We start from the raw sequence: 14,459 nt of genomic DNA, 5'->3' as shown, positions 1-14,459 counted from the left end.
AAATAATACTAAATGAACACTGATCAAAATCCAGTTACACCTTTGATAAGCTCCGTCCCCACTGGTTACTGTTGCTAAGTCGGAAAAGCTTTTCAGAAAGCACAATAACACAGAAACACTGACGTATTCTTGGAACCTTTATTCTGAAAAAGGAAAGAATTGGTTTCACATAGTTTGTAATGGCTTTAGCTCCACCCACTTCCTCCCTTGTATGTTGGTCCATTGTTATGGTGACGCACACTGTATTGATCAGGAGTTGTCATGCAACTACAGCAGTGCATTTCAAATGCGAAGCACCCTTATCTCTCTGTCCCATTAAAGCTTTTTTATTCTCTGAAATTAAACAAACCCGCCCCACCTTACAATTGTCAGTAGGTCTATATGAATACATATTGCATAGGATTATAGCCATGCTGTACAAGAATCATCTTTTCTCTATAAAGAAACGACATTTAAAAAAAAAAAAAGATATATTCTTTTTCTTTTTACAGATGCTATCGTAATATTTGAACACTTACAGCACCACATTTACAAGACGTCTAAATAACTCTAGAAAATAAATGTTATTACATGTATCCATTTCATTTAATACAATATCAGCTTTTTAAGATTAAATACTGTTCTGCCACTCACAAAGGTTCTTGCATTCTAGTTTAAGACAAAACACCTCCTTTTATTATTGGATGATAAACTGTACAAAGATCTCGATGATTCCTTACTTTTTTATCCATTTAAATTTCTTTAAAAACACACACACACACTCTGATATGCTCTCGCACACACACACACACACACAAGTTATTCATTTGGATGCAACGCCATTTAAAGTAACAATAGAAAAACGATATCTGAATCTTATTAGATTATGTTATTGCATGCATTCGAGACAACATGTAGATATGAAAAAGAATTAGTGCAGCAGGAGGGCATGATAAAAGAAAGAAATGCAACGTTAACAGCACATGTAGTAAAATCATCATCATCACCACCGTCAGAATGATTCAGTCAGCGTCCACATTCACACAGATCATGAGCCTGAATAAGGCAAACTTAAGACAGTCTTTATTGTTCGTTTCTGCCAGTGTAATGCTGTCGTTATTGTTGTTTTCTTCACCACGTGAGGCAGGATGTGCGCCGCTGAAAACCGCCAGGAGCGTCTCCTCTCCTTGGATACGTCCGTATGGTCAGGATATGCAGTTGGTCGTCTGGAAACAGGAAGCGGGGGGGGGGATTTAGTCAACTAAAGGGAACATTTGCATGCTGATTTGTAACTCGAGAATGAATTGTAATGCATAAACCTTCAGCGTTCTTCTACGTTGGTCCGTTGGCTCAGTTGGTGTTCCGCTGTCGTACGTTTTTGACTTTGTGGTTGTTCGTGGAGTTTGTTTTTCTGGATGACAGATGTGTAAGGTTCACAATTAATACACACTTTGATGCATCATAACAAATGAGTCACACAAGTTTTAATAAACGCATGTTCTTACATCGGTGCAGCTGGTTCATCATCTTCATCAGGGTCGACACGCAGGTGAAGAACATGCAAGAAAAAAAGACATTAATCCATCAGTCTTTACACTGGATGGTTTTACTGAAGTGGTAGTTTCACGTAACACACAAAAGGAGATGATAAACATGATCGTTATTCAGTTATTTCAATGTAAAATGCAACAGTAGGAATTTTTTGAATTAGTAATATTGAAACCAACATGCTGATATGTTGTCATGTTCAGACACATAATTGGTTTTGGGAGAACGTTAGTAAATGTTTAGATTTACAAGAAAACCCTGGATCTATTTAATAAAGATATCTGGGTTCCCAAGGTCATCAAAAACCTGGAAATATTAGGAAATTTCTATGGTGACTAAACATTTCTGTTGTTATGCTTAATGTAAAACAAAAATCATCAGCTTGACACTGATTACTGAGTGAAATTTCATATAAAAAATAGGTAACACTTTACATTAATAAGGTTCCATTAGTTAATATTAGTTAATGCATTATCTAATATTAATTGACAATGAGCAATACGTTTGTTACATGATTTATTAATATTACAACTATGTAATACAGCTATTCTTTGTTAGCTGTTCACATTATTTAACAACCACTTGCTTAAAGGGTTAGTTCACCCAAAAATGAAATTTCTGTCATTACTCACCCTCATGTCGTTCCACACCTTCATTCATCTTCAAAACACAAATTAAGGTATTTTTGATGAAATCCAAGAGGTTTTTTATCTACCATAGAAAGCAACCAAATTACCACATTCAAGGTCCAGAAAAGTAGTAAAGAAAATTGTTAAAATAGTCCATGTGACTACAGTGGTTCAAACTTAACGTTATGAAGTGACGAGAATACTTTTGTGCGCAAAAACAAAACAAAAATAACGACTTTATTCAACAATTTCTAATCTACCCTGTCAGTCTCGTACACAGTTGACGCAGTGCAGGCTTCTGTGTTTACGCCCAAAGGCCGGCTCAGTATCGGCGGATCACGTGATCAGCACAACGCATGCGTGTGATACTGACGCAGGAGCCTGCCAATAATAAGCCGGCCTTCGGACGTAAACACGGAAGCTCTGCAATGTGGCTTCAACGTAAACTGCGTATGAGAATGACAGGGTTGAGAGGAAATTGTTGAATAAAGTTGTTATTTTTGTTTCGTTTTTGCGCACAAAAGTATTCTCGTCGCTTCATAACATTAACGTTGAACCACTGTAGTCACATTGACTATTTTAAAAGAACACTCCACTTTTTTTGAAAGTAGGCTCATTTTCCAACTCCCCTAGAGTTAAACAGTTGAGTTTTACCGTTTTCGAATCCATTCAGCCGATCTCCGGGTCTGGCGGTACCACTTTTAGCATAGCTTAGCATAGTTCATTGAATCTGATTAGACCGTTAGCATCTCGCTTAAAAATGACCAAAGAGTTTCGATATTTACGGTAAAACTCAACTGTTTAACTCTAGGGGAGTTGGAAAATGAGCCTATTTTCAAAAAAAGTGGAGTGTTCCTTTAACCATGTCTTTACTACTTTTCTGGACCTTGAATGTGGTAATTTCATTGCTTTCTATGGGAGATTAAAAAAAAAAACTATTTTAATTTGTGTTCTGAAGATGAATGAAGGTCTTACGGGTTTGTAACAACATGAGGGTGAGTAATTAATGACAGAAATTTCATTGTTGGGTGAACCAACACAAAATAGGTGTCATTTTAAAGCTTATAAGCTTGGCTTTACAGTGAAAATAGGGAATATGACCATCACTTAACAAGGGCTTTTAAAATGGCTGACATATTAGAAGTGCTCGATTTTCATACACTGAAAAAATAACTGCTTTACATGATAATGTGATCTGCAAAATCATCGTATTGTGTCATATATCGTTGAAAAGGTTTCAACAAGCAGATTACAACAAGCATATTTGTTTCAGTTAGAGACCAAATTATACCAAGTATTTGTATGGAAAAGCGCCTCTGATGCATGTAAACAGTATACATATGATGCTTTTGCACAGTGTTTTTTTGTTTGTATCTTTGAGAAACATTAGTAAACCATAGTAGATCACATATCTGAGCAGGCGGTCTCGAATGAGCCCAAACACAACATAAGACAGTGTGTAGATCATTGACATGCTGCTTGGCTAAAGCTATAGCTAGAGTTTTCCAACGTCATTTGAAAATTCAACCAGTTGTAACCGGATCTCGAGAGACACTGTTTTACAGCTGGAGCATGCTTGGATGGGTTTGATTGTTCAGATTGACGGGTCTTGATGTACCATGCGCCACAGAATAGGAGCCTTTTTTATTTATAGTCGATTAATCGTTAGCTTCCCTACACAGGTCCGTTAAATAATATGAACAGATACAACTTCAACTTTTAATAATGTATTAGAAAATGTTGAAATTAATGTTAGCCATTATGAATAATAAATGCTTTAGATGTATTTTTATTGTCAGTTCATGCAATGCAATTCACTAATGTTAAAAAATAGAACCTTGTTGTAAAGTGTTACCAAAATCCTTATCCATTAATCATAAACAACTGGAAAAGACAAGGAAATCAATTGGTGTGGTATAACCCTGCATAATTCTACTCTGCAAATGAATAAAACAGCAGCACACAACTCAAGATGTTTAGAGAGCAGGTTATTGCTGATGCAGGAAGCTTGTTTCAGTTAGAGGTCACTGTAGAAGAGAGATGTGTCTCTCCATAGACAGATGGGTAGTTCTGGTTAGTGTATGCATGCGCCCACATACAGCAGCATTCACAGTGCTGGACAACAAGCAGGTTATGACAGGACAATGTGACTCTCTGACACGCATTTGAGTTAAAAACCACATCCTTTTGAATTCACATCTATCAGACTAAACCTTCAGATCAACACAGCGCAAAAATAATCTACCTGTTTTCCCCTCGCTACATATAACAGACCAAACGAATGTGACGGAACTTTAACTTCTACTACAACACTGATGCACATGTGATCAGTGTAGGCAAGATGGAGGGGTTAAAGGTGCTGTAAGCAATGTTTTTTTTTTGGAATACCACACATAAAATGTCACTACTACCTGAGAATAGGTGTCACGAGGAATCACATCTGTCTCTGACTGCACTAGACCAAAGACGTTAGATAAACAAAGACGGTGCACTCATATTACTATCGAGTCAGGGGAGCAGCCCACTTTTTTTTAGCCAATAAGAAACATACTCCGCCTGTCAATCATTCTGTAAGTTCAGTGTTACTGTCATCAGGTTGGATGACATGTTTTAGGAGAGCAGAACATCTGGGTAAAGGGATTAAAGCAAAATTGCTTACAACGCCTTTAATTGGACATTGCAAACGCATTGCAGTTTCAATAATTGATAAACATTCATCTTGCTCATGATATAGTGTCTTATATACAGCTTCTCATATACATACACTAAACAAATTTAACTTAGAAACTGCTTGTAAATTTCACCAATAATTACAAAGAAACGGCAAGTAACATTGAACTAAATGTGTAGTTTTGAAGTAGAAAGACTGAAATATTTCATATTTTATATATATATATCATTTTATAATGTATGCTTCCCTTCTAGTATTCGCATTTTTAGTGGCATGATCTTATTTTTCTTACCAGTAATACATCCCAAACTATGGCCACCGTTGTGCAGCCCGCTAATAACGTTTAACATTTAATTATTAGTCGACCTCCGGGGATAAAACCATCATTGTGAACAGGGCTTAAAACAAACGTTCATGCAGTAATTCACTTTTGCTCATATCAGTATATCTACACACAGATGCTCTAAAGGTGTAGAGGACGTCGCTGTTGAAAATATGAAATCCTGGCACGAGGATTTCAGCTGTGATGTGCGTCATAGCATTATGTCCTCATCTCGGATTCTGTTGATAAGACTGTGGGCAGATATAATCTACCTTAATCTAGCGCACCCTCCCATCACTCCCTCTCCTGGGGACAAATCCTCCCCAAACCACAAAACAGAACACGCTGTTCATGCACGCAAACTTTCTCTCCTTACTCAATGTTTCGCATGCGGTTTTGCTGTAATAGGGTCTGTAGAGGCCATTCAGCGAGTCATCCAGTGCAGAACAAACAGCCAGACACATGCCAGAAATGATGGTTTAAAAACTAAGCAATGAACTCTCTGTATTTCCATCCACATGTTACTATGATGCTCATTTTATTCATAAGGAAGGTGTTGTCTATGTTGATTATGTGACCTGAAGTAACCGGGTCATGTGATGACTTATAGTAAAGATGCCAGGGTGAATCTCATGAAACCTGTCAAGCAATATTTACAGGTCATTTCTGACACCAAAATAAAAATAAAAAAGCATTGCATTTTGCACAAAAAAAGTATTTGCATTATGACATTTTCATAAAAATGTTTTGTAATTTAAATAACATATATCATATATACATTTAAATTATATCATGGTGGTATTTGTTGTAGTGTCTTTTTATTAATTAAAGTCCCCCTGCAGTCAACAATTTTATCCCTTAAAACTCATTTTTGTTAATCAAAATGTCTTATTTAAATGTGCAAATAATTTCTTCATGCCTTAAAATAGCTTTAATGTGACTCACTATCTTTCTAACACCCTTGCTTCATTTAGTATACGTGGAATTTGAATATGCAAATTAGTCTCCACCTCCACTCAAACACACCAGCTCGGACTATCTGAACCACTCGCTCGACTAGTAAACGCTACACAATGGCAAGTGGAAATAATGGTTTAATTCAGCCATATATGTTTGAACCAGAAACTGATTCCAAAGCAAATTATACAGGGCAGTCTACAAGTTAATGTGTTTTATGCTTTTAATGAATCGCTCTGTACAATGTCGGACACATAACGGTAATTGATATGATTAGCGTTTTGGCTTGACTACGTTATCAAACAGCTAATAATGTGTTGCTAATGTTACACAAACCATGTTACCATTCGCCATCTCAGAGTCAGACAGCTGCCTTCTAAAAATCAGCATCCTTACAAACGCTTTGAACATCATAAAAAGTCAGTGGAGAAAAGCCCCGCCCACACATGATGGGATTGGTCACATGTTTGTGATGGTAGGAAACAGGGGCGGGGTTTTTGAGACTGTCTTTGCTACACTGCAGTTTTAAAGGGAAAATACTCAGCAATGGTGTTGACTGATGAATTTGCTCATGGTTTGTCTTGAAGCATATTAAAAACACCACATAGATATATAAACAACATTAAAGCTGCAGTCCGTAACTTTTGATGCGATATGAGCGATCGTTAGATTTAATCACCATTAGCAGCGCGATTTATTGTAGGCCTAACACCGTGTCCTAACCAGACGCGATGCCGCGACAATCGATAAAAGGTATCTTTTCCATGTTAATCTGAGTTTTTGTCCTAACCAGCCGCGACGGCGACACGCGAATATTCTATTTAAGAAACGGTTTCTATTTCTCCGCGACGTCACGGCTGGAACAGCAACACAAAGTATGGCAATGATAATATCAGGTACTGTTTATGTGCTTTATTTAATGTTAAAAGCGTCTAACGTGAGTTTGAATATCATTCTGTGTTCCCAGCTTTTTAGCTGTAATGAAAACAACACTGGCTAATTCACCTCAGATCTTGAAAATAAATAAATGGGCACAAGAATGTTCAAACTGTCAACTCAATGCGAACAAACAAGTGTATTCTATGACAAAGATTGGTCACTCTGTATGTACTTTAAATAATGTTTAAATTGTGTAATATTTATGAATTTTACTAAGTACTTGCCCATTTCATTGTGTCCGCTGTGCTCTTGCCGAGAGAGCCCGCCCACACTCTCTTCTGATTGGCTGTGGTTTTTGATTGATTTTATCGCTTCTCATTTTCGCGTCGCATCTAGTGGACAGTCAAATTGCTCGTCGCTGGAATCTTATCGCATCGCGTCTGGTTAGGACACGGTGTAATGCTTTTTCCCTCAGTTGGTCAGAACAAAAGTGGCAAACATGTTACTTGTTCAGATTACATTTTCCAATGATGAAAATTCCTACTTTGATCATACTTCAAGACTACAATCTGTGATTCTGAAGTACAGTATCCACACCGGTATGGTGACTGACAGCAAACATTAGATTAAACCGCGCTGAGGAGCTGTGCCGATGCACAATGCACGTAAAGATAATAATAACGCATATAACTGCAAATGCAGGTTTTAAACAGAGATGGCGACTAATGGTGCGTTCACACCAGACGCGAATGAAGCATTAAGCGCGAGTGATTTACATGTTAAGTCAATGCAAAGACACGAATAGACATCCGGCGGCGCGAATGACGCGTTTCGCGCGAATAGAGCGTTTCGGGCGTTTGACGCGCGTAACGCATGATTCGCGCGAGTTGAAAAATCTGAACTTTGGCGAAAATTCACGGCGCGTTAACCAATCAGGAGCTTGCTCTAGTAGTGACGTGATTACGACGTAGCGAGCGGAGGCAGAAATCCGAAACAACAATGGAGGACAAAATCATCTTCGCTGTATGATACATCTTCATACTTTTATAGAAACAGAAATAAAAAGGATCTTGCTTGGAAGAAAGTGAGTGAGGAGGTCGGACAACTCTTTACTCAATTTGAGCTATATATATACATATTGAGACTACAAGCTAGCTAAAGCCGGCAAATTGAGCTTATTCGCCGTATTTTACAACTACTTTCCCGCTGACGAGTTGATGTGTTTATTCAGAGGAAGTGTGCAGAAATGAGACGAGCCGCCTGGCAGAAGCCCCTCTCATGACGCGAATTCGCGTCTGTTGTGAAGTGAATTTCACGCGCGAATGAAGCGAGTAAACTCAAAATGTTCAAGCGTCCAACTACGCGCGGATAAGCGTGATTTATTCGCGCAAGTCGCGTCTGGTGTGAACGCCCCATAAGAGGCAAATCTTACGGACAGCAGCCTTAAACACTTGATTTTCACCACAGGGGTCTTTAAAATAAAACAAATGCTGTATTGCTGTAACAGTTTTTACTGTAATACAATAAGGGAGTGAAAATAATGTCATAATGCAAAAACAAAAATCTTAATTGAAGGTGAAATATGAACGTTTTGATGAGATTCATCCATCAAGTTGTTGACTATATTGCTATATTCCAGAGGCTAAAACAAACTGAGCTGCACGATCTGATTAATAAAATGAATAAAAGACTAAAAATAAATATTTTGAATATTGCAATGAAAGCCCATTAACAGTAGAGAATCCAGTCACAATGAATATTGTTGATGATACAAACAGTTTTTTAATTTCAATTGATAATTAAATAAGCACGCATTGACATCACAGCCCGAATGAGGAGAAAACAAAGAGAAGCAGAAATTTCTGAAGACATGCAAGTTCTCAAACTTACCAACAATAAAGAATATGATGCCACATGGAGAAGGAAAAAACAAAGTTGCACCCATTATTTACTTGAAGCCATTATAGTAAGAAGAAAAAAATAGATTCTGTTGTGACTTTCAGGCAGTGACTCACAAATTAAACACTTTCATTCAGTTTGAGCATCAGGGGTATTAAATTACTGCCCTGGGAGCATATTTTAATATGAACACGCAAAACTCCTTTGTTTCAGTCCTGTTTGTTGGCCTACGAACAGCATCAGCGCTGCTTTAGCATTCAGAGCTCATCTGACAAATAGTGTTCATCAGCTCACAACTACATGCCAACATGAAACAACATTCACAGCCCAGTTCAACCAGAAAAGAAAATTTCCCCACAGAAACCGTCGCAGTATCCCAATAGAATAGACTTCAAAATCTATCATTATTCGCTATAACATTTCATACATGAACAATGTTACCTGCCTAAACAATGACTAAATAGCTATTTGACTCTTGGTTAACACATATTTTGATGAAAGATCATGAAAACATGTGCGGATGAATCGCTCCATTAAGACCAGGAATGTTTATACAAGTACGTTCCTTCTTTTCTATTGCTATTGCAGCAGAGTTTGTACATCGGAAATCCCTGTGCATCCTGTGCAATTTACTGCTACACATGTAAACAAACATTTAGAGGGTGGATGTTCGATCTGATTAAAACTGCAATGACACAAAATAATACAGACGTATCTTGAGTTCTAGCTCGAGTTAAGCTGAGTACAATAGTTTTACTGAGAGATTATAAGTCATGTGTTGTCAGTCACTAGAACGCGGTGCATCTCGCAGCACATTTTAAAGGGTAGCGGCTGACCACCCCTGGCTCTGAGATACCCTTCTGTGGTTCTGCAAAGGTCAAATTAGCATGAAGCTATGCCTGACTGCATCCCTTTAGAGACTGTCACACTCGCAGCCAAAACATGTTCAGAACGAAGCCTGTTTAGACTGACTGACTCGCCGCTTACCGGCATGATTCCTCGTCCTCTCCTGCTCTTCCCCTGCGGCCAAAGCATGACAGAATTAGGATTACAGTGTTTCAGCTCCGTTCATTATGATGTATGTTCATTCACGTGTGTAAATGAACATACGGTGCCTTCACTCCAGAAATGCATTTATTTATTGGCCGGCAACACGCAAAATAAAAGCTTGATGGTATACCGTTTGAAAATGAAGAAATTAAGACGCACTGCAAATATTAGTATTGTAATTTTACAGCGAAATACACACTTTATAATAAGTATACAGTAATTACAAAGTACTTACAAATCATTTGCAAACTATTAGTTTATAGTTAATTCATAGTTTATATATTGTAGTCTCTACATTGTTAATATATTACAATATAGTACAAATATATACAAATAGTGAGTTCTTCATTCATTGCCACTGTAATTTGGGGCCAAGCACTGATGGCACCTATTGTATCCGTTGGCATTCCTATTCTTCTTCTTCTTCTGCTTTGGGAGTCTATGGTAGCACATAGAACCACTTGCGGGAAAGTTATGAAATTTGGCGCACTGATAGAGGACAGTCCCAACATTAAGTACAGCAAATTTGGTGTCTCTAGATCAAACTCTCTAGCGCCACCACTTGTCCAAAGTTTCACTCATGTTTACGCTAATATCTTTTGAACCATAAAGGTTAGAAAAAAATGATCTTTTCTGATTTCTTGGCTCAATACGATTCGATTGCACCCTATGACGCCATTTTCCGTCATGAAACTTTTCCTGCCAAAAACCTACTTTTTCGAACTCCTCCTAGACGGTTGCTCCAATTTTCATGAAAATCAAATCAGATCATCTTCAGATTATGCTAGCAAAAAGTTATCAAAAGCTTTTTGATAAATCCAACCATTCTCGAATAATGCGCAAACAAATTCGAAGAAGAGCATGCCAAATTGGATGCGAGGCTATATCTCTGCAACGCTTTAGCGTATTCTGACCAAACTTGATACATGTCATCACAGGCATGACCTGAGGCTACGTGCTGCGTTTCGGCACAGCGCCACCTACTGGTTCAGGGCAGCATGCCGAGTTATATGATATTCAATTTTACCATATTGGCCATTTTGCATTTTATATTTTTTGAACGCATTAGTGTATCATTACGAAACTTAGTGTGGGTCATCAGCACGATGCTCTGAAGGAGCCTGAGAAGTTCTGAGACAGCGCCACCTTGTGGTCAAATCAAATATTCATATGCTCATAACTTTTGATGTGGTTGACTTACTTTCATGTGAGTGAGTGTCCTGAATCCCTGCCGAGTCCAACGATATCTAATATACTAGGTTTCGCCTTATTGTTTGTGCAATGTTGCGATTAAGCATTAAAACAACGTTCGGGAATATCTTCGAAACCGTTTGTCCGATTGAGACGAAACCACCGTAGGAATTTCTGAAAAATAGGTCGTTGGCTATATGTTACTGCCCTAATGCCAAAATTTTAATAGTAAGTGGCAAAAAAACGCAATCAAAGTCGTGCATGGGTCATTTTTTATGTACTTGTACATATACCTATAACTCCTAAATGAAATGAGATATTTTCACCAAATTTGACACACTTATTTATGGCTACACTCTGAGGATACATAAAAAGTGGTGGGATTACACCTGTTGGTGGCGCTACAACTGAACAAAATATTAAATTGCCACTAACTATAATAAAGTATATGAAATAAAATGCTTTATTTTACTTCTTGCTTGCTTCTGTGCTTGGCCCCTTAATGGCTGCTTGCAGCTATATTTAAAATTATTATTAATTAGCTCATATGTAAAGAGTTAGATGATGTTTTTTATGCTTTGTTTACAACTTCACTGTAAATAGTTCTCACTTTAGATTAGGTCACGGAAAATCGGAAAATGTCATTAATTAAGTGCTTTAAATCATTCTTTGTTGGAAATGAACTGCATTAGTATTAAGTGCTCCTTAAAATGTTTACAAATACATTAAGTATTTTTTTGTTTTTTAATTTCCTATGCAGATGAACTCCCCAACCAAACCACCCAAATCATTCTAGAATGATTCATTCTTTCCAAATATATCTGGTAAATCTTCCTGTGTGCAATATATATCGCAGGAAATCTAAATATCGCAATTTCAGGTTTTCCCAATAATGCGCAGCCCCAGACAGAATGAAATTAAAAAAAAGAACTGCAGGCTTGAAATGTTCTTGCATCCAAATATCTTGTGGTAACTCTACAATATTAACATTTCTATTTCTCTTATTGAGACAAGAGAATCATGTGCAGCTGTTGACTGAATCAATTATTCATTAACTTTAAGAGTGTACAAATGTGAGGCAGCGCCAGTGTACTGATTTGTCTTTCTAGTGGAGGATCGGGTCTCAGATTAAAACGTGGTCAAGCATAGAGGTCAGTATTTCCCAGTGGGTCTCCTCTGACTCAGCTCTCATGAATATTCACTTGTGCAACTACTCTAAGAGCCCGGGCCACAAATGACCCACTAACAGCCTGCTTCAGAATATATTATTGATGGCGGCTTCAGTGTTCAAAACAGCCTGCATGGATTATTCACTAAATCACTAAAGTTTTATATGTTTGTGCAGTACATGGCAGAGTTGCACAAATAAACAAATATATAAGATTGCAGTTACTGCCGCTGCAATTAAGTCATTGTGAAAGTGTTTACTATTTATGTCTACTTCAGATGCATCCACATTTTCTATTTTAAGCAGCACTTTCAGCACTTTAACCAATCACAGATGGCTCTGTTGAGCACTTGAATGCAATAGCCAATCAGAGATACTTAAATGAGCCTGTGCAGAAAGATCACAAGAGTGTTTTAATATGTTTTACGTTCAATAGTGATTTGCACATGAAAATAAATGCTATGAAAATAAATAAAAGGCAACATCAGGAATTTAATAGTTTTGGTTCTGATTCAGATTTCATTATTGATTCTTTCAGTACTTTTGAGAAGTACTTTATAGACTGGAAATTTAAGAGAGCTGCAGAAATAAGTCCTAAAACTCAGAAATGAACTTGGAAGTGCACTTCTGGTTCCATCGTCCTGAAATTGGTCTGTGTTAAACACAAGCTCAAGATATTTTCACGATTTATTCTACAACTTACAATACATCAAAAAATCCCTACATTTGTGATTTTTTTTAAGCCTTTTCGTGTCTTGAAAAAGGCGACAACTATCAAGTGTCTAAATATGAGTACAGAGGTTGTCGAGGACATCAAACGTCATCACGCCGAACAGAAAAAGTCACTTTTACAGCCTCGTTGTGTTAATACTCATGCTCTTACAAACTATTCTAACTCAAACTTGCCACCTTATAGATTTCAAATTAAGATCGAAAGAGTTACGGAAGTTTAGTGGTGATGACGTGACTATGGTGTAGTTTGTTTACAGCCTAACTTTAGCTTTTTACTTCAGGAGATTGTATTTAGGCTTCAAAAAAAGTTGTGTTCATTGTTGAAGATTATCTTGAGGAACAAAACATGTAGGAATCATCAACTTTTGTTGGTCACAGAGCTTATTTTCTACAATAATCCAAATGGCAATGGAAAAATCTTTGTGAAAAACTTGTGAAAATACTATTTTTACTGCATTTAAGCAGTCTACGTTGGATGTGGAGCTTCATTAGGAATATGGCATGCAGCCGACTCACACAAAATAAGTGTTTTTATGTCAGTAAAATCAAGGAAAATCAGCAATTATAAGCGGTCATAACTGTGCAGCCCTAGTACAACATTACTAGAATAATTTACTTCATTTTCTGATCAAAGAACAACCACATTAAGCACTTCAGAATGATATTATATTGATAACAAACAACAAAAGACTTTTAGCAAAAGTACTCAAAGCCAAGTGCCTCTTACCATCAGGAACCTCGTCCGGCCTCTTGCGCTTCTCGTAAACCACGATAATGACCACGAGGATGATGATCTCGGCCAGGACGCCCAGAAAAGGCCAGAGCGGGGCGAGATGGCTCCGCACCCGCAGGATGGTCATGGACTCTTTGGACCCGATGATGTTTGAGGCGTTGCAGACGTACTCGCCCGGGTCTGTGCTGATGTCCAGGCTGACGATACTCAGTTGCGTGAAATTATCTTTGTTGGTGATGAAGAATCGGCCAGTGCTGTTGTCAATGTCCTACATGAAGAGATTCAGAGAGGCTGTTGTGTCTTCACATATATAAGATATATATATATATATATAGACACACAGTCTATAAAACAGTCAATATGAGATTGGATACGTACGATGTAAGACCCTCGGCCCACTTTCTTTCTCCACGTCCACATAGGATGCGGGAATCCAACAGACTTGCAGTGCAGCGTCGCATTTTCTCCTTCTTTTTTGTTCTCACTTCGTTTGTGTCCCAAGATTTCAGGAGCAGCTGGATAGAGACAGAAAAGACAGTTTAGTTTATGATGTGTTTACATCACTCAGATTTGAGCTTGTCCCTTTATTTCACACCTTGTTCTGAACTCTTTTTCTGGTCTCGACATGCTGTTTATTATTTGGGTTATGTGATGTGATTTTTCATCATTTTACATACCGATCCTCGATCAGAATGGAGTTG

General features: G+C 37.7%; 1 protein-coding gene across 4 annotated transcripts in view; it reads right to left on the bottom strand.

The window, feature by feature from the left end:
* Positions 1–124: 124 nt before the first annotated feature.
* Positions 125–14,459, bottom strand: part of LOC127500042 (neuroplastin-like) — a 44,811-nt gene continuing 30,476 nt past the window's right edge. For 2 of the 4 annotated variants that reach the window (XM_051870912.1, XM_051870914.1), the window contains 5 exons: positions 14,137–14,273; positions 13,753–14,026; positions 1,485–1,506; positions 1,299–1,390; positions 125–1,205 (listed from right to left, as the gene is read on the bottom strand). In XM_051870912.1, the coding sequence (XP_051726872.1) occupies positions 1,330–1,390; positions 1,485–1,506; positions 13,753–14,026; positions 14,137–14,273 (494 nt within the window). In that variant the 3' untranslated portion in view covers positions 125–1,205; positions 1,299–1,329. The other 2 variants (XR_007926240.1, XM_051870913.1) reach the window with 2 other exon arrangements.

Source organism: Ctenopharyngodon idella, chromosome 18 (assembly GCF_019924925.1).
Source record: "Ctenopharyngodon idella isolate HZGC_01 chromosome 18, HZGC01, whole genome shotgun sequence".
In the NCBI taxonomy this organism is placed as follows: domain Eukaryota; kingdom Metazoa; phylum Chordata; class Actinopteri; order Cypriniformes; family Xenocyprididae; genus Ctenopharyngodon; species Ctenopharyngodon idella.
This window is presented reverse-complemented; position numbering and strand designations above follow the sequence as displayed.